The 19953-nt window shown below is 45.8% G+C and overlaps 1 protein-coding gene across 4 annotated transcripts in view; it reads right to left on the reverse strand.

The window, feature by feature from the left end:
• The window catches only part of ENPP2 (ectonucleotide pyrophosphatase/phosphodiesterase 2), a 1757842-nt gene that overhangs the window by 334383 nt on the left and 1403506 nt on the right, over positions 1–19953 (reverse strand). For all 4 annotated transcript variants that reach the window (XM_069621550.1, XM_069621549.1, XM_069621547.1 and 1 more), the window contains exons 15-17: positions 11741–11868; positions 10321–10402; positions 10140–10227 (exon numbers count right to left, since the gene is read on the reverse strand). In XM_069621550.1, coding sequence (XP_069477651.1) covers positions 10140–10227; positions 10321–10402; positions 11741–11868 — 298 coding nt within the window. The remainder of the gene's footprint in view (positions 1–10139; positions 10228–10320; positions 10403–11740; positions 11869–19953) is intronic.

A 19953-nucleotide genomic window follows, 5' to 3' on the forward strand; every position in this document is an offset into this window, starting at 1 on the left:
AAGGGGTTAAAGTAAGGCAAGTACTATAACACAGTAGCATTGAACCAGAATATATGCAAATGGAAAAAGGAAAAGCATGCTTTAGAACACTTTGAAAGTAACACGAAAGTGGCAGAAACTTCTTAAACAAGTAATCAAACTTTAGATCAACTTGTGCAACTTTAGTTAACTCATGCATAACCAATCTTAGGAAGTCCAACCCTATTCTAGGCGAGTCTCAGAGGCAAAAGGGGCACTGGGGACCAGTGACCAAGGGCTGAGGAAGAAAAGTCAGGTAAGTAGAAAACAAGGCAGATTCTCTGAAGATTTCTTCGAGTTTGCAGGTGAGTAGCAGTTCAGTTTCTTTAGTAGAGAGCACAAAGGGTTGTCTACCCTAATGTAGCTCAATGTAGGCCTAGAAGGAGATGCAAGTAACAGCTTCACTGCAACCCTCCAAAACACACAAAGAAAGCAGGCCCCTGCTAAGTATAAGGGGCTGAACAGTACCTTTTCAGTGTAGAAGCTCGTCAGCAGGACGGTCCCCAAGGAGATGCGACAGCAGACCCCGGTTCAGGTCTTGGTCTTGGAGACTGAAGAAAAGTACTTGCAATGGATCTGATGGTTGCTCTCAAGCAGCTGGATGCCCAGCAGAAGATCTCCACAGCACTGACCCGATGGCGCCTTTTTTAAGGCTTGGTTGAATGACGGTTATGTGGTAGACTTTGCTCCGGTTGTTGGCCCTCATCTTGGCTGAGGGGCTTATTAAGAAGTGGGATCCTGTTTCTGAAGTTCCAGGTGGATGCCTGCAAAGTTTGATGAAATTGCGCTTAGGTTGATGTTGCACTGCAAAATGGCAGAGGACCCTGGGTATTGGTGAATTGTGGGCCCTAGAGGTCGCAGCTCTTCCAGGGAGGACGCAAAATGAAGTTAGTCTTGGGACTGGTTAGGCCCGTCAGTCCCAGGGAGAAAGGCGTCCTCGTCGTTCAGAAGATGTTGGGACAGCAGCAGTTAATCAGACAGCTCTGGCAGTAACTGGAAGTGGCTGCAGACATCCTTATTCAGATCTTCAGTTCCAGTGGGCGACTGAGTTTCTGCTTCAGCCCACCAATCACCATACATGCATTCATTCAAACCTGGGGGGGAGGAAGGGGGAGCTGTCCAATGGGGACAGCCAGTCTACCAGCACACACTGTCCCCAGGCAGGCACACTGCAAGACAAAGACCAAGGGAGTTTCGGTCACCTTCTCCACTTCCTTACTCTCACCTGATGATTCTGTATCCAATGTTCTTAACGATTTCCTGCTGCTCTTCTTTATACAAGTCTTCTCATTTAATTTCTCTTTGTAGAGATAGGGACATTCCCGACCGAACACCACTATTTCTCCCCAGAGGATACTGGGACGGAAGTAGTGGTGGATACGAGAGGTACCATCCCAAAAAATGAAGGAAAAGCTAGTTGGCAGAAAAACCCTTGTTGGTGAAAACAACTTGTCCACCTGGAGTAATAAATCCGGAAATGTTGGTGGAAGGTGAGGTTAAGTAAAGAAAGCACTCCCGAAAACACACACAGGAATCCAAGTGTTTTGAAGGTGGAAACAAACAGGTAGACAGCGCTGGTAGGAGAGGATACGGCACAGGGAGGGAATAAGCAAGAAAGCGGAGAGCCCAAGAGGGGACAGGGCAGAAAGGTAGGCAAGGAGAGAACTGAAGTGTCTTACCCGCAAAAACCACAGGCAAGAAAGCAGGTTGCAACGCAGTCGACTGCAGGCTCAGTTCGCATAAATGAACAGGATGTTGAACAGAGGAGCTATTTTGGAAGGAAAACTAGACCAACACTTTAGTTCATGCAAACTATTTGATGGCACCATCGCCGTCCATACTTCATCCAGTGCCATAACGACCAGCGGTCCATTGCGACACTTACCTTTCGGACACTCGAGAGAGCCTTGGCTGGCTTTCCAAAGAAAACCCACCAAAGACAAAAGACCCTAGTAGTCCCTCCCCACCAAGGCAGGGAGAAGGCGGCTCAAGAACGGACACGTCATCATGTAGAGGGCTTAGAAAAGTATAGTCCCCCTTTTAGGCAAATGGTGACCCAGGTGTCTCTTACTGCAGCTGCGAAGAGAGCCTGAGACAGGAGTCCACAAAAAGTTGTGCAAAAAGGTACACTGCCACTAGCCTGCCAGATGAACTTGCAACAGTAACAAAAGGTTACTGGGAAAGTGAGAAAAGGGAGACAATGTTTCCCCTCAGCACTTCACATAATGCGAGGTGTGCTGATCTCACAAACTAAAATACAGGAGGGACAAGAGGGTGTCCCCCCCTGCCCTGGTAACATGTGTTAACACAGGTAAAATAAAAAGGAAAGCTCAAGGAGCTTTCAGCAACACTGCACAGAAAGTGCTGTGTGCTGCAACAATAAAATGCAGATGCCAGAAAACAGAGGAAAGCATAATTCCATGGAAAGGTACCAAAAAGAGGCAAAAAGGGTTCCCAAAGGTCGAGTAAAAGAATGAGTAAGTGTGGAAAAAGGTTCCCACTCACTCAGCATAATCAGTAAAAAAAGTCCAATACTCCAGCACAAATACTGGGGGACTCAAAGTGTGGAGAATTTCACTCAAGAAGGAAAATCTATCTAAAACAAAGAAAAATGCAGACTTCTGCAGGGCAGACCACCTCAGGACACAATGGGAGTCACCATGGTCAGGTGGCAACAGGCGATCTTTGAAGGACGAACACAGGAGTAGGTGCAGCACAGCGTCCGTTCATGCAAGAAGGCTGGAAATACAGGAGCAGGAATTTGTTACACAAGTTGAAGATCCTCCAAGTTCCAAGGACCGGCAATAGATGCAATGAGGTAGCCCAGGAGAAAGCTGGACAGTCAACTGGTTGGTTCAGGGACACTTCTGAAGACTCAGAAGGCACTGATCATCGAGCAGGGGTAGAGACTTAATCCCACCTGTAAAGGCGTCAAAGAACTGACGAGTGCCTTCTTGAGATCAGTGTCGAGATCGATTTCTAGAATCTGGCCTGGTGGACACATTTAAGGAGGCCGCCATAGTTTTAGAAAACTGGGATCTCTGACAAAACCCAATCAAGGTATGTGGATGAGCAGTCAATGCTTATTTTCAGGAGTGCCACACAATAATTCAATTCAGACAGCAGTTTTAACACATAGTAATTAATTAGAGGCCTTTTGAACAAACTAGAAAATGAATCCAACAGGTAGCATTATTGCACAAAACCCGAAGAATCAAATATAAACATTCAAATAAGCATCAAACAACTTATTCAGCAAAGCAGGTTAGTAGATTTAGATACAATAAGTCAATAACCCAACTTAAGCAGCCAAGCCCTAATGTCAAAGGAGCCACAATCCTAAGTGTAATTTACCTGTGTTGGTGATAGTTGAAGAAATTCTTCAACAATTTAACATAAGGTTAAGTAAATGTTTTCATACATTTCAGGCTACTCTATACAGGTTCGACGACTAAAAGATGAGTGGAATGGGATGCAGGAGACGAAGGGACCTATTCCCAATGTTATCCCGTGGAGGACAGGGGGGACAGATGCACTGCGTTTACTTTCACCGGCCTCTGCCCACCCCAACTCTATATGACTTTATGGATCATCTGGGAGTCGCTAAGGGCTCGATCTTCCACCATTTTGTTCCAGTGAAAGGTGCACAGGAGTTGCAAGTTCCAGGATTCTTCTAGTTGGGTGCAAAGATGCAACCTCTGCCAATGAAGAAATGCAAGTGACACTGATGCAGACTGTTAGGCAAGATTGTATGCAGTACCCTTTGGGTGCACTACAGCAACCCTGACCTCCTGGCAATGGGAACCCAACCTTTGATATAAGTCTGTACTACACATGTTGGTAGTGTGGTCGAGTAGCTAGGCTTATCTCAAGAGGGGTCAATGTGAGCTGTAGGGGAGTTGCAGATAGATTCACAGTGACAATTATTCAAATAAACTCTTACACACAAGGTTTCTTGATTAAACCATTATTAATGTATTGATCAGTCAGTTAGAATAAGCCTTCTTCAGAAGGGAGCAATGTAAAGCAACACACAAATACACTCCACCAAATACACACTCTTAGGTTTCTAAATCAGCAAATACCCATTTGGGATGGCATACAGGCACTACTTACACCCTCGGGTGACTTCAATAATTAGGGTGTTGTTGACATTAATATATCACAGTTGCATTTAGAATATTCTTGAGGAGTGTCAAAGAAAAGAGGGTTCAGAATAAAAAAAGTATTCACACAATTATTCTTAACCAGGTAAGTACTTTCAATAACCCCCACACCCACCAATGCAAAGTCAGTTAACCCTTTTCTGTAAGGAAGGCAAAACACATAAGCAAGCGAGAGAAGAGTCATTCAGGGAGCCAGGCCAGCCAAAGTTAAGTTAGCAAAAGTCAAGGTGAGCTGAAGCGCTTCATGCAGGTAAGTAGAAATTCTTTCACAATGTTTAAAAAGTCTTTGTAGAATAGAAGAAATCTAAGTAGGGCCACAAGCTGATTAGGCTTGTGAGGTAGAGAAGCTGCAAGCAACTCTACAAGAGCAACAGAGACAAGTCTCCAGCGAGGACAAGCAAGATAGCACAACAAGAGGTAAGTTCTCTCAGACTTTACAGTACCGTCAGGTTGAAGAAAAAGTGCAGCAGGTGACGTCTGTTCTTGTGCAGCTCTGCAGATCCTGTTGTTCCTGGGCCTCAGTCATGGGGACAAGAGGGAGAACGTCTGGGGACAAGAGGGAGAACGTTTGGGCCCCCCTGCACTGCAATGGGACGGTCATCGCTTGCAACTAGCAAACTTCAAATAAGTGGCACTTCAGTGTTTCAGCTCCTTGTGTCTACCGCAAATAGCAACACTGCGGTGCCTGGCTGTCGAGATGGGCTTTCCTTGCATCTAGGGTCTCGCACTCTGTTGAGGGGGCTCAGGGTTGGTCAGCCCTGCTACCTGGGCGTCCAGAGGATCTTCCTGGAGCTCTTGGCCAGCTTAAAAGCAACGCACACAATCTGGTGTTCCTCTCCCTAGCTATTCGGTTCCAGCAACAACTGCAGTCGAATTTCAACCAGCTCCGAGAGGATGTCCAGGTGGCTTACTTTGGAGTTGATTGGTCCCACCAACTCAAAGGGAGAATTCGTCCTTGCAGGGGCTTCTCTGCCTATACAAATTTGGAGTTTCAGCAATGCAGCAGGGCTTCTCCGGGAAAACCAACGGCCCAGGAGTCGCAGCAGGCGTACTCTTCAAGGTCTTCTTCAGATTCCTTCGTCCAGTGGTCGACTCTGCCTTCCAAGCAGGTTTCTCCCATTCATTCCAGCCGAGCTGTCAGGCACCCAGCAGGGTAGCTGTCCTTGCCCGACAACAGCCAGCCAATCGCCTAAGAGTGTATTCCTGTCTCCTACGAGACTAAGCACAGGGAGTTTCGGACACCTCCCTTGCTCCCTGCCCACCGCCACATACCCTGGAGCCAGAGGCAGCCTTCACTTGTGAATCCCGCCAAAGGCAAAATGAACAAAGGGACCAAACCTGGTTTGGCGCGCAGAGTAAATCTCAATAAGGACCTTTTCCACGAATAAATGGCGAAAAAAGAAGACCAGGGCCATTTTGTCAAAAATGGCACCCATGGGTGCTTTACTGTGGCTGCGAACGAAGCACGCGGTAAAAACACACAATGGAAGTAAAAGTAAATCACTGCCACCAGCCATTCAGTGAGAAAAGGGTAACATAAAAAATGTTACATGAGAAGCTAGACAAAGGGGGTACTAAGAAACCCCGCCAGCACCCTATTGTAAGTTAGTGTGTGCTGGGTCTATAAAGTTACACATGTAAGTAAAGTCAATTTCACTTTACTGGTCTGGGAACAGTAGTTTATCCCAGAGAAGGTATGTAAACCTTGGGGAAATCTAAAAGACTTCCCTGTGTCACTGCACTGAAGGTGCAGTGTGACACAATGTAAAAAATGATGCCTATGGCGTTTGTCAGACTCCACAACCAAAATAAACAGTGCACAAAATCACATTAAAATACATGAGAGAGTGGGAAATCGGGTCTCACTCTCTCCAGGTGAAGAGAATCAAGTCCTAAAAATCCAGCAAAGTTGCTGGGGTCTCTAAGGTAGAGGGAATTAGCAAATTACCAAAAACAATATGGCCAAAGAAGCAAGCGAAAATCTAGAGGTATTTTATTTATTTATTTTTTGTATTTGGTTATACACCCAAAATCCTGGGGTATCACGGCGTAGGTTACAAGGATATTTACATTCTTACATGTTACAAGGATATTTACATTATTACGTGTTACAGGAATACTTTTACAAAAATAACATAGGGTGCAGGAAGAGTTAGAAACTGAGAACATGTTACAAGGATACTTGCGAGAGATGTCAGATTAGTACAGTAAAGGATTACTTGGTCACAGACTAGGCAGGTGGTTGCTTGGTGCCAGGGAGACTCATTAAATTAGTATTTATTAAAGAGCCAAGTGTTATGTAGTTTTTTGAACTGTGGGAAGGAGGGTTCGTTGAAGATATTGGAGGGTAGGGAGTTCCAGATTCTACAAGCTGCTATTGGGAAACTAGAATTGCCTGATCTAGTGTTATTGAACCGGGGGGTGAGCAGAAGGGTGTTAGCATTGGACCGGAGTGTTCTAGTGGTAATTTTGCAAGCAATGCACTGGTTGAGATAAATGGGTGCTGCATTTGTGAGTGATTGTAAGTGTTTTATGTAGTATTCCCGCCTGAATGGGAAGCCAATGGGAGGCTCTTCTGTACTGAGATATGTGATCCCTCTTGTTGATGCCTACTGCGGATCTCAGAGCTTTGTTCTGTACCAGTTGCATTTTGTTAAGGTTTTTCTTTGAGGTACCTAGTAAGAGGATGTTACAATGATCAATCTTCACCATTATGAGGGCCCTTGCGAGAGTGATGCAGTTTTGAGGTGTAAGGAAGGGTTGGCTTAGTGCAATGAGTTTGGCAGTATATGAGGTTGATGATGCAAGAGCAATGACGTGCTTGCCCATGGTGAGACTGTAGTCGAGGTAGACCCCTAGGGTTTTGACTTGATGTGAAATGGGGATGGGGGTGCCATCTATAGTTCTAGAAGTGTAATTGGGGGTAATTTGCTAAGGCGGGCTGGGGCGCCTACTATGAAGATCTTGTTATTTTCGCCATTAAGGCATACACTGTTGGTTGCCATCCAGTTCTGGATAAGGAAATAGATTTTGATACTAACTGTGTCTTGTTCAATATTGCCTGTGATGGGGATGAGTATCTGCGTATCATCCGCGAAGTTGGTGTAGATTACCCCCATAGCATCGAGAGCTGCGAACAGTAACTTGGTGCAGGCGTTATAGAGTGTGGGGGATAAGCATGGCCCTTGTGGCACACCCAGGGGTACTGGTATGGGGTCAGCTGATTCATTGCCGATGGCTAATCTAGATGTACGGTCCAACAGGAATGATTTAATCCAAAGTGTTGCTTCTTTGGAGAAATGGAAGTTGTTGGCTAGTGTTTGGCATAGTTTACTGTGGTCCACTAAGTGGCATAGTTTACTGTGGTCCACTAAGTCGAAAGCTGCCAAAAGATCCAGGAGTAGAAGGATGCATAGGTTGCCTGTGTCTCTGATGGCATCCATTTGGTTTTTTAAATCCAATAGTGCTGTCTCTGTACTGTGCCTAGGGCGGAAAAACACGATTGTCTATCTCCTAGTAGGTGGTTATTTTCAAGGTGTGCTTGGACTTGAGTGTAAGCAATTTTGTCGATGACTTTAAGGAGAAAGGGAACTGTGGTGATAGGACGGTAATTGGTGGGAATGTTAGGGTCTAAGGTGGGTTTCTTGAGGGGTGTAACCCAGGCTTCTTTGATATTGGCCAGGATGTGGTTAGTGCTGAACGAGGCGTTAATGAAGTTGGTGATGGTGGGCGCTTGTTCGGGGGCACAGTCCTTGACTAATTTAGCGGGAAAGCTGTTGCCTTTACAATTAGAGGGTTTGAGGAAGGCTATTGTGAATTGGTCACTGGTGAGAAGTGGAATTGTGGTAAATTTGAAGCGGCGTCTGGCGAGTTGGTGGTGGAAAGCTCCACTGTGTGCGTTAGCAGATTTTTTTGTAGGTCAATTTTATTTTGAAGCATGTTTATTTTGGATGCCTGAATAGTGGTACACCATGCTTTGGTTGCGATGGTGGGACTGGGGGGTGGGATGGCTGTTTGAAGTTCTCTGATGATTGTGAATAGTTCTTTACTATTAGAGGCTGCATTAGTAATACGTTGGTTGAGGTAGTATGCTTTATCGGAGATAAGTGCAAGTTTGTAGGTTTTGGATATGGCAGCGAGTTCTTTATTGGTTTCCTATGTAGGGCTTTTCCTGAATAGGTGCTCTAGGGCTCTTTTTTTTCTTCGTAGTTTGACGAGTTCATCGTTAAGCCAGTTGTTTGGGCTTGGGTATCTTACTTCTGAGAGGGGCTACTTCGTCTATTGTGGATTTCAAACAGATGTGGTAGTGTAATGAAATACTGTCTGGGTCAGCAATAATGGGAGCTTGTGGGATCAAAGATTTGTTAAGTATGGGCATTAAGTTTTCATGGGCGAGTTTGCAAATATTTCTCATTAGTGTAGGGATGGTAGTGATAGTGATGGGGGCCGGGCTGGTGGGTGAAGCTATGTTGAATCGTATTAGCAGGTGATCAATCCAGGATCTTCTAGGGTGGCTGTGGTATTTAATGTGAGGATCCAGTCTAGGATTCCTCCTTTTGAGCGAGTATCTCCTAAAAGTATGAACTTGGTTTTGGGTTTGAGTATGGGGCCGATGAGAAATGGTAGGTCTGAGTCTGGGGTATTAGTAGAGCTGGGGGCTCTATATACTATCAGGAAATTGATAGTGGTTTTAGTGTCCGTGGCTAGTTTGAGTGATAGGAGTTCATATCCTGTTAATGATTCAGTTTTGCATTCCCAAAATTGCAGAGACGTTTTTGCGATTATAGAGACGCCACCTCTGGTGGTGTTGTGTCAGCCAGTTCTGAGGATGGTGTAGTCTGCCAGGATGGATAGCATGATTACGGGGCCTGATGCTACATAGCGCCATGTCTCGGTCAAAGCTACGGCCATTTTAGGGCACTAGCCATGTTTAGTAGTATATGCAGTAAATGCAAATGTGCATACTAAAAATAATTAAAAAATTGTAAAAGTCTATCTGCTGCCACCAGCTTGTCTTTAAGCACATTTACAAGTAACCAAAAATCCCATGTGTAAAGAGCTGGGGGGGGGGGGGGCGGGAAGTCTGTGTATGTAAACTGGGTAGAGGATGAATCTTGCCCCCACCAAGTTCATGCCCAAGTTAGGCCACTGAACCTTGACCAATCTCAAACATGGTTGCCTGTATGGTCAAGTGGGCCTGCTGAAGGGCCTGCAACACAAAACAGAGGTGCCTCACTTGTTCTTCCCACGCTGGGCTGAAGACTGCTTCATCATCCAGATATGCCATGCAGAATTCATCTAACCCATTCAGGACATGGTTGACCAACAGGCAAAGTCCCTCAGTCCCATGCAGTCTTCTCCTTGGCATTTTCTGTCACCGATATTTGACAATACCTTGCAGTGAGATCAAATGTCAATGTTAAAAGGTGTTTGTACCGCGCACCGTCACCACTGCTGTGGTCCCCAAGTGCTCTATGTGCTAATGTACTTGGCAAGACCTAGCCTGTCCACCAACTCATCAGTTTGTGGTGAGGGATGAGCATCTGTATTAGTGTCTCCCATAGAAGTGGGAGGAAAGCAGCAAACAAAAACTGAAAAGAAAAAAAAAAGGGACACAAGATGCCGATTTATCAGATAAGGTACCAGCACCACAAGACTACTATGGTGGTGATTGGCACACTACAAACGTTTTGTAACAGAACATGACAACAGAACACAAACCAGCTTAGTCAGCCACAAAACAGGCTACGTTTCCCATACCCGAAAATAGAAAGGGGCCTGAAATGTATTACCTACAAGTCTTCCCTACTGAAGACATTAGCATATTTGCAAGGGAGATCCAGGGCCACTGTGAAGAACATGAAACTGCCAAAATGAGGCGATGGGCTCCCCACACCATTAATGGTTGATCAAGAAGAAAGGCTGTGCATTGGCAAAGAAAATCAAACAGCTTACCGCACATAACATTGTATAGCTCAATGTTCTCAAACGGAGGAACTTTTGTCTTGAACTTAAATGTAGGGCCATAACCTACAAAAACAGTCTGAAAGAAAAGAGCAGAAAGCAGGTTATTAGAAAAGCTCAACTTTTTAGAAGCTCTGATTTGAATTTCTAGTTCACAATATTGCATAAGTACCTGCATGCTGTTGATTTTATTGTCATAGCCATGGTCACCTTGGAAGAAACATCTTCCGGTGGTCTTCTTTTCTGGTGCCTTCCTGTATTAAAATAAACCAAGGTGACATAATTTGATAAAACAGACATGTGTGACTAAAAAGCTAGTTTTCTGATCAATGTCTACTATGCTACGTGTGTAAACTGTAAAAAGAAAGATGCACACAACAAAGGTAAAACCTACAGTATGCCAAGTGCATTGGCAAAAGACAGAGGAACCACGAAGTTGTAAAATGTTTTACCATAAGGACGCTATCCCCCCATATGCTACATGTTGGTTACACCCAAGTAAAGGGGTCCACTTCAATCAATCCTATAAACTGTATATTCTTTGGGTGCCGCTCTGCATCACCTGAGGCAGAAGATATGCAAATATACACATGCTTGTTGGATGTTGCAGGCAGAAATGTGTGACCAATGGTGTGGGTCTCCTTTGCAAGAAACATGGATGTTCAGGAGCGCATCCTTTTGATCAGCCGTATATGAGGACAGAGGTTATCAATAAAACAGTAGACATAAATACTGCAGCGGTTCGCTTGCTACATTACATGTTAGGTGAACGGCTCATCTAGACAAGAACAGAACACAATGAGTTACAGCAAGCTCTACAGTGCAGTCCAAGTTTAGATTTTTACCCCCTCATATGGGCATGTGCCATTTCTGGTCTGGCATATCTTGCCAGCATCTGCTGGATGGCCGAGTGCTGCCCTCAATTCCAGTCAACTAGACAGATCGGGCGATGAGTGGATGAATTGCCTCATATAAATAAGGTTATCTCTCTCCAGAACAGTTTTTCTTACGTATGACAGTGAAAAGGGTACTTGACTGGTTTGGTGCCCGAGTGTAAAGATGGGAGTTTGTGGATATGAAGTTCAGTGAAGGCTATGGATATGTACCGTTAGTTCAAATGCCATTTTTTTGTCGGGTTATGATCGATAACCTATACTTCAATGCACATTATTGAAATTTATAGAGAGATTTGTACATATTTAATAACAATCATGATAACAATGCCAGTAAAGAGACGTTTCAATCATTTTAAGCTTGTAGAATAGGAGATCAGGGTTGTTAAATTCGTCCCACCCTTTAAATAATTGAATACATCTATGGAAGCATGTGACCAGGAGGATCTTTAACACCACGTAAAATCCAGTGAATGCTTATTTAATTTACCATTAGGTCACGGTTTAAGTGGTGTACCTCTATAGTTTTATATGAGCTACTTTTAAATGGGTCCCATCATTTCCAGCTATTATACTCCGGGCAATGTTAAATTCCAATTTATGTAGCCAACAAAAGGCTACTAATTGTGCTCGTCAATGTTCCCCCAAATCTACTTGATTTAAGCTCCGGAAACAAGAGATTCAAGCATAATATTTCACCTTGCCACGTGCCATCTTCTGTCCACTAACAAATGGACGTCCTCGATTCTTCGGTTGTAAGCGTAGTGCAAACGTTTAGGAAGGTGCTGTTTCAAGTAAGGCTTAAAGTGCTGTTCTGGCTTTTTACACTGAAAGAAACAGCATGCACATTAAGATTATAGCACAGCATAAGTAACTAAAGCACTGTAAGGGTATGATATATCTACAAACTGTAAAGATTCAGATCAGCATTGTTGCATGGTGTAAGATATGCTACATATGACACTACACACCAGCTAACTTTCAAGGGGTTTAAGCTGTCAGGATGGTGGGGCGGAGGGGTGTTTGGAGTGTCCTCCAAACACTTTATGTGAACGTTTTTGCTTTGGTCCAACGTCTATAGGGGTCAAACCAAAAGTTACAGAGGCTCAATAATTCAGAGGCAACATCCCTAGATAATATTAATTCTCCACTTGTTCTTCTGAGCTCCTCAATCTGTATTTTCATCTCCTAGTCCTCGCCTGCCGGAAGACCAGATTGTCTGGGTTTCGGGCCCTGCATGTGTCTTCAAGTTAGGTATTGGCAAGAACAAGTGATGCAATGGCATCTTACAGGAGAAGGCTGACAACCAGAGCAGAGCTGCTATGTAGGCTGGGCCTGCTTTTCTTTGCCACATGTATTAGTGTGCTGGCTCTAGTCTGAAACGCCCAATCCTAATCTACCACCTTGATGAGTCATAACTGTCTCAGGTCACGTGGACAATCTCTTAAACTCTACTCTTTTCCACTGCCTCAAAGCTCTGCAATGTGCTCGTAGATCCACCCAAACATCTGTCACACCACCTTTTTTCAGGGTGCAAGCCTCTCACTTACTTCTCTAATCTTAACCTGCACATTTCTCCCCCTCAAACAAACTCCTCAACACACTCCTGTCTCTCCTCCAACCTCATGTGGAATACACTCCTCTTTCAACTTCCTCAGTGCTCTCTTTAACACACATCTATTCTTCACTGCTTTCAATTTCAACCTCCTCCTGCCACACTCCTTAGCCTCTCCCAGGAGGTCACATTCAGCTGACTTAATGCACACCTCCTCCTTTCTTCTGTCACCTCCAACCTCCCTCTTAACATTCTGCACCTCCTCCATCTGCACATGGAAACATCCCCTGTACTCCTTCACTTCTTGTTTAGCTCTCCCAACAACCACTGCACTCCTGTTCCCCCACAATCCCCTTGTTACTTCCCATTCCCCCCTCCCCGACTACTTCATTGCTCTGTCAACCTTTTTACAGCCCCCCTTCCCTCTGCTCCAGCCCCTTCTGATTCTGCTCCTTCTCAGTCTCCAAACTTCCACTCCACAGCCCCAAAACTCCCTGCCACTGCTGTGCTGGAAGCTGGTTCTTATATAGGGCTGGGATAGAATGTGGTCGCCCTGATTGGCTGTGGCAGTCACATGACTGGGCTGAGCAAGCTTACTGGCACAGACTGTAGACCTGTCTCTCTGGAGTTGGTCTTTAGAAAGGACTGCAATCATTGCTCATGGAACAGAACGTTCTTTCCACTGGATGGTGGTCAGATACTCAAATCTCAGTGTCTGCGGTTTCTAGGTTTGCCTTGACGTGATGGACTTCTGTAAACCCCAGATGCATGCAGAGTCCCTCCCACTGAGGCTATGGAGGCTAAATAACCAATTCTCATGCCTGTGTATCAGAGGGGACATTTCCCCTGCTGAGAGGAGTGCTCGTTTCTGTCCCTCGTAGTAGTAACTGCCAAAAATCCCCTATGAGGAGGCGCAGCACTAGTTTGGGGCCCCAGCCTTCCCTGATGTCTTCCTGAGAAAAAACCCAGCAAATGCATCCTAGTGGGTTCAGTGCTTTCTGTCAGTAGGAAAGAATGATTGTGTGGTGTAAACCTCCACTTCATATTCTGTTGATAATGTCTGGGTAGCGTAGGTTACCACATGGGTATTTTCTATGAGCATCTTCCTCCCAGATCTGTTCACTCTCCGGGATCTGGTACAGGTTTTTCTTTCCGACCAAGAGGTAGATTCTGGGAATCGTGGTTTCTGGATATTGGGCTTTCTGAACTGAAGTGGGCTGGGTGACTTAGTATGGGACACTGCTGGTCTTATAGGTTTTAGAATGGCATCAACAGGTACTACAAAAAAAACAGAAAAGTTAGAAAGTACTGAGGAAAAAAAAGAATTAGGCCAGAGATCAAGGTGGGTCTTTATGGCAAGAGTTTAAGAAAATTGAGAGTTTGAATGGGTATGGTGGTGCTTTTCAAAATCTGTTTCCATTTTTCACTGAATTATTGTCTCATTTAGAGGTAAAAAGGCATCAGAAATGCCCCTCCAATGTTGCTTCTTGAAATCAACCCTCATGTTTTAAATAATCGGACTACCAGTCTTTTACTGATATGGCTATCCCACCTTGTCCCCATTTTCTTTTACTTCATGATTATTTTCCCCATAACAGTGTAGATAAAACGGGGTGGTGGCAGTGGTATAATGTTTTGACACTTTGTGGATACACTTCTGTGCACCTCTTTTTTTTACCTGGTGGTAGACCTTTTCCACTAAGTGGCATGAACTGCTTACCTTGTTGTTTGAGCCCTCTGTTATTGGTGGCGTGCCTGACCAAGGACCGATGAAGTGTGGATACCTCAGAGCTCCAGGGAAAGTGCCTAGGTTTATATAAAGCACAACCAGTTCCTGGCCTGATAATGTGTGCCAAAGAAAGATAGCATTGCTGGGAGAAAGTGAGTGATGTTCCTGGCATGTAGGGAGATGAATTGGCAGTCTTTTGTGTTGGGGGTTTGGACGGGAAATTGCATTCTAAAAAGACATTGGCTGTCATAGCAGTGATGTGTCCCCATTCTAGGCAGAAGGTCCACTTTTTACCACATGTGATAGTCCCTTGTACATGTGAAACGTGGCCAAGGATTTCTCCCAATAAGTGTGGGGAAGGGGGTGGGGGGGTACCAGGGCGTATGCCAGAGTCGATCCTACCCTAGAGGTGGGGTGAAGGAGATGTGAGAATTCCCTGACCGTGTCTGGCATACTTGTAACCTTGGAACCATGCCTTGCAGCCAGCGTTCTTTCTTGCAGAACAGCTGTCTCAAGAATGCAATTCATCCCTAGTGAGACGCCAAATATTAATCTCTCTTGTGATAAATCCAGAGACTTTCTTCCTAAGAGGGAGCCACCCCTTTGGGACATGGGAGATGAGCCTGCTCAGCTTAACACCCACTAGGGGATAGGGCAAGCAAGATACCACTAGGATTAACCTCCCCCTACACTCCCTTTAGAGGACAGGAGGTCCCTAACAAGGGATATTAGTTATCAACCCTATTCCCAAGATTCCAACACTACCTCTGTTGGTTACATAGGAGTTAAAATATACGACTAGAAAATTCCTGCAAGAATGGTTGGTATGTTTTCTGATGCTCTGTGCGCACAGATCTGCCGTTTGGCTATTTACCACCCTGTTAGGGGTGGGACTGCAATCAACTGTGGAACAAAAACAGCCGGATACTCAGAGCCCTCCCCATTGGCAGTGTGGCAGTAAGAGGAAAGTGTATGTCAGGCGTAGCGAGCCTGACAGAGGTCGAGCCAGTCTGGTGAAATGGGAGGGAGCAGAAGAAAGGAGAGTAATAAACATCAAAGCCACAGAGGCCAAGGTAAGAGGAGGAGAGAAGGGGAACATTACTTACTGGTAATTTTCTTTCTATGGATGTTCAGCCCACAGAATGCTCCAGCATTAAATCTCAACAGGTAGCATAGTGCAGCTCAAACACATCTTCCATCGTTCTCATACACCTTGGTTCTCGTGCTCGACCCTAGAAATTACGTTATCATCCATACATCTAGTGCACATTATGCCACATTACCACAGTTACCTATCCCTTTTTCTCCACGCTGTCTCAGTTCTGTCTCCCTGGTCACCCCATGAATGAAGAGTGGCAGTTCTTTGCTCGTGGTGGCAAACCCGGAACCTCCTGAGCCGCAGCACCTAAAAAATCATGCAATACGCACAACCAAACAATTCTACAGCGAACAGGGTGCAAATGCAGAAATAGAACATGCACTTCTCAACTGCTCTTTGCGCTGTGAGCGTACCTTGGATTTCGTGGTCTGCTGGATTACACAACCGTGCCTGTTGGATTGTGCTTTCCCCTGCCATCTACCGACTGACAGTCTTCCTGGCTCCTGACCCGGGCTGCTTTCACTTTCGCTGATCTACCTTTGCTTTGGGAACTTGAACTGCACCTTGTGGAACTTTGACTTTCTCGTGAATGGAGTGGATTTTGCTGGTTTGATTTGTTTTTACTCCCCCTTACTTTTGTATAGCTTTCACAGCCTGGATCCTGACCATCTATGCCAGAATACTGAAACTCTATCATCCTAACCCATTTTAAGACTGTGGTGTCTGCTCTCATTTATGGAGAAGACTCCAGAAGCCCAAGATTGGGTCTACTTGAGAAGGTTTCCCATTGTTCTTCGATCATGGTCTGACCACTCTTCTCTCCTCCCACCTGATGCACCTTTGCCCTCTATCCGAGTACCCCCCCCCCCAGCACTGCCAGCCTCCTTTGCCGTCATCCGACTCAGAACTCTAGGAATAACAAAACTTGCTCTGGTCCAATTACCATTACATACTTAATTCCACTTAGAATTCACCCACAATAAAACCTTCAGAAGCAAGGAAGGCCAGGAGGGTGATGAGTAATCTGTCAGAGTAGAATCCACAGAAATAACATTATCGGTAAGTAAATTGCATCCTTGCACAGATTCTTCATCTGGATAGACTCTCGTAGCAGCAGATGAAAATGAGGTAGGCTGAAAGTACTACACCAGAAAACCTTGCAAAATAACCCTACCAAAGCAGGCCTCCCTGCCTGTAGACAGATCCAAACTAACGTGTCATGGAAGTGTGAAGAGACGCCCACATGGCAGCCTGGCAGAAATCCTTCAACGGCACCCTTCTGAAGAGCACAGGTAGCAGCCTCTCTGCCTTTTCAGAATACTCTGCTATGCATAGGGCAATCCAAAAGGATAAAGTTTGTCTGGCCACTGTAAGACCCAACAGTGCCCAGGAAAACACAACAAACAGCTGGTCGTCCCTGCAGAAATGTGACGTTTCTGTCCACATAAAAGCAAAATGCCCACTTTCGATGCACTCTATAGAACCTCTCCTCCTCATTGTATGGGTGAGGTGGTGGAAAAAAATACTGCCAATTCAATATTTCAGCACCAGTTAAAGAGCTGAAGGAATGGGGCGTTACACCATGAAAAACGTTTTTTGGCATTAGAAGCCTGATCAATACAGATTGTAAGGGCTCAAAAGCAGCCGTCACACCAAAAAAGAAAGGACCAGATTAATATCCCAGGCTGGAACCACAAACTGAATGGGAAGAAATACATTCATATGCCCTTTAAGAAACTAGGCAACTATAGGAACTGAAAAGAAAGACTCCTGGTCAAGCAGCTGTTAGGAAAGATTTATCTTTTAGCAACTTTCGCTCCATAGTTTCTATGGACCCCCAATCTTTTTGCTTTATTTATTAATCTGTTCTGACTTTTGCAGGGGAAGTAAAGCCTTCAACTTCACTTCCCACAGCCCTTTTGCTCATATTTTCTGGGGAAACTTATCAGTCCTTCAGACTATCAGCCCTTTTCAACTTTTTGTAACTTTTAGTAACTTTTTAACCTTGCACAAAACATCTTACAATGCAGTGCAATAGGGATACATTCTATCACCCTAGCCTTTTACACTTGTGATTTTTGGTACTTTTATGTGTGCCTAAAGACAAGTTGGCTATTTTTACAATGTATGTGTTATGTGTAGTGTGCACATTCTCATTTACCATTTATGGCTACTAAACGTGCCTAGTGCCCTAAATTGGACATGCCACAGGTTTTGTGCTCGTTCTTTTATCTTGCCAGGAAATCCCATATAAGGTCAAGCACTTGCACGGGAAAGTAGCTGCTTTAGCAGGCTAGTGGGGGAGGTCTAGGAGTGAGGGCGTGTGTATGCGCACGTAAACAATGTCTGGTTTCACTCCACATCTGTGGACAACTACTGGTTGTTCGAATGTTGCAGATTCTTACCACTGGTGGGCTTGGACTCGGATAAGAAGAGGACTCCTTCAGCCATTTCTGAGATCAGCGTTGGAGCCAAGAATCCCTTGAAGAACAGCAGCCGAATGAAGGTCCGAAGAAAACTCCCAAAGAGGCCTGGAATCCCTTCCTGCATCTGGTCCCGTTAAGCCCTGTTGGACTACATTATCTGTGAAGTCCCAGTGCAGTGATTCAACCCCTGGACTGGTGGGAACAACCAGTCTTGACGTGTTTGATGAACCATCCATTCATCATAAGTGTCCCTGGTTCACCCCATCGACTATCCAGCTCGCCAGTGAGCTTCCTGGCTAGAACAGCCGCTCTTCTGCGTTTGCAGCCGGCATTTTGGTGGTCGTCAGATTGTGGTTATAAGTCGCCTTCCTGTCAAATTTCAGTCTTCCACCCTCAAGGTATCCTGTGCTGGAGGGATTCTACAAGCACGACTGAATGGACGCGGGTCATCATTTGTGTGTGGTGCTCCCCGTCCGCCAAGTGTCCTGAAAAGGGCTTCTTCAGTGAATCTTGACTGTTTCCATCACCGAGGGTTGCACTCTGCTCCTGGACCCGACCGAAGAGTCCTTGCACCCGCAGCTCCGGAGCACCTCTCAACAGAACCAACGGCAGGAATTACAACCTCCAGCAACCCCCAGTAGGAGTTATGGGGCCAAGTAAACGGAAAGCTTTTGTCTTCCATAGGATAACATTGAGAACAAGTCTCTTTGTATCGTTCCATTCCACTGCCTTTTGGTTGTTGGACCTGGGTAGTACCAACGGAAAGAACACGTTACTTACCTGTAACTGTTGTTCTCCAGAATGGGTCTGGCATGGATTCACATGCTCATGAATATTCCCCGTCGTCAGGCTGGGAATCCTCGGTAAAGAGAAAATCAGTTGCAGTTTCGGTTCTGAACTGTCTTTCTTAGTAGTAACCAATCACTGGTCTCTGGGTCATACTGCCCCCAGCCAATGACTGCCCTCTCCCTAAGCCCCTCCCTTGGCAGCCATCCTCAGATTTGGTAGCACGTAAAGTGGCAGTAGGACCAAGTGAAGAGCCGCAGAGGGGAAGGAGGGAGGGTTCGCATGTGAATCCATGCCAGACCCATGCTGGAGAACAACAGTTACAGGTAAGTAACTTGTTCCTTCTCCAGCATGGGGTCTGGCATGGATTCACATGCTCATGAATACAAGAATACATAGCAGTACACACATGCACAACCACGGGAGGTGGCAAGGCTCAACATTAAGCATATCATCAACTCAACATTAAGCATCTCTTACCTCCTCACCAGGCCCACCTTCAGGCGAACAGGTTGCACAGCACTGCTTGGCCGACTCCGAACTCCTCCCTGGAATCCCGGTCGACGCAGTAGAATCTCGTGAAGGTGTGCGTCGACACCACGTAGCAGCCCTGCAGATGTCCAGCAGGTGCACACCAGATAGGAATGCTGTGGTAGCAGCGATCACTCTGGTCGAATGGGCTCTCGGACGGCCGGGCAACGGTCAGTTAGCCAACCGGTGACAGTGCATGATGCAGCCGGAGAGCCATCTGGAAACGGAAGCCTTCGAGAGGGCCTTCCCTTGGTTCACAGGTCCAAAGTTCACCAATAGCTGTGATGTCTTCCGAAAACCCTTTGTGCAGTCCACATAGAACTTCAGCGCTCTAGCTACATCCAGCGAGTGCAAAGTCCTCTCGACCGGTGACAAAGGTGACGGGAAGAAAACAGGTAACACCAAGGGCTCGTTGAGATGGAAGTCCGACAGCACCTTGGCCATGACGGAGGGGTGTGTCCTCAGCACCACCCTCGTCTCGTGGAAAGTCAGGTATGGAGGTTTACAAGAGAGGGCCTGGATCTCTCCCACTCGCCGCACGGAGGTGATGGCCACAAGAAACGCTGTCTTCCACGACAGGAACGTCAACGGTGCAGAATGCATAGGCTCGAATGGCGGCCCCATGAGCCTGGTCAGCACCACGTTGAGCTCCCACGCCAGGGCCGGAGCCTTCACCGGCGATCGGAACAGTCCCTTCATGAACTCCTTCACCAGGCGATGGGACCACAGGGATGAGCACCTTGGTGTAGAGGGAGATAGTCGCCAGATGGATTTTGATGGAGGCAT

The sequence above is a fragment of the Ambystoma mexicanum genome, chromosome 5q, assembly GCF_040938575.1.
Source record: "Ambystoma mexicanum isolate Mex_15411 chromosome 5q, UKY_AmexF1_1, whole genome shotgun sequence".
Lineage (NCBI taxonomy): Eukaryota > Metazoa > Chordata > Amphibia > Caudata > Ambystomatidae > Ambystoma > Ambystoma mexicanum.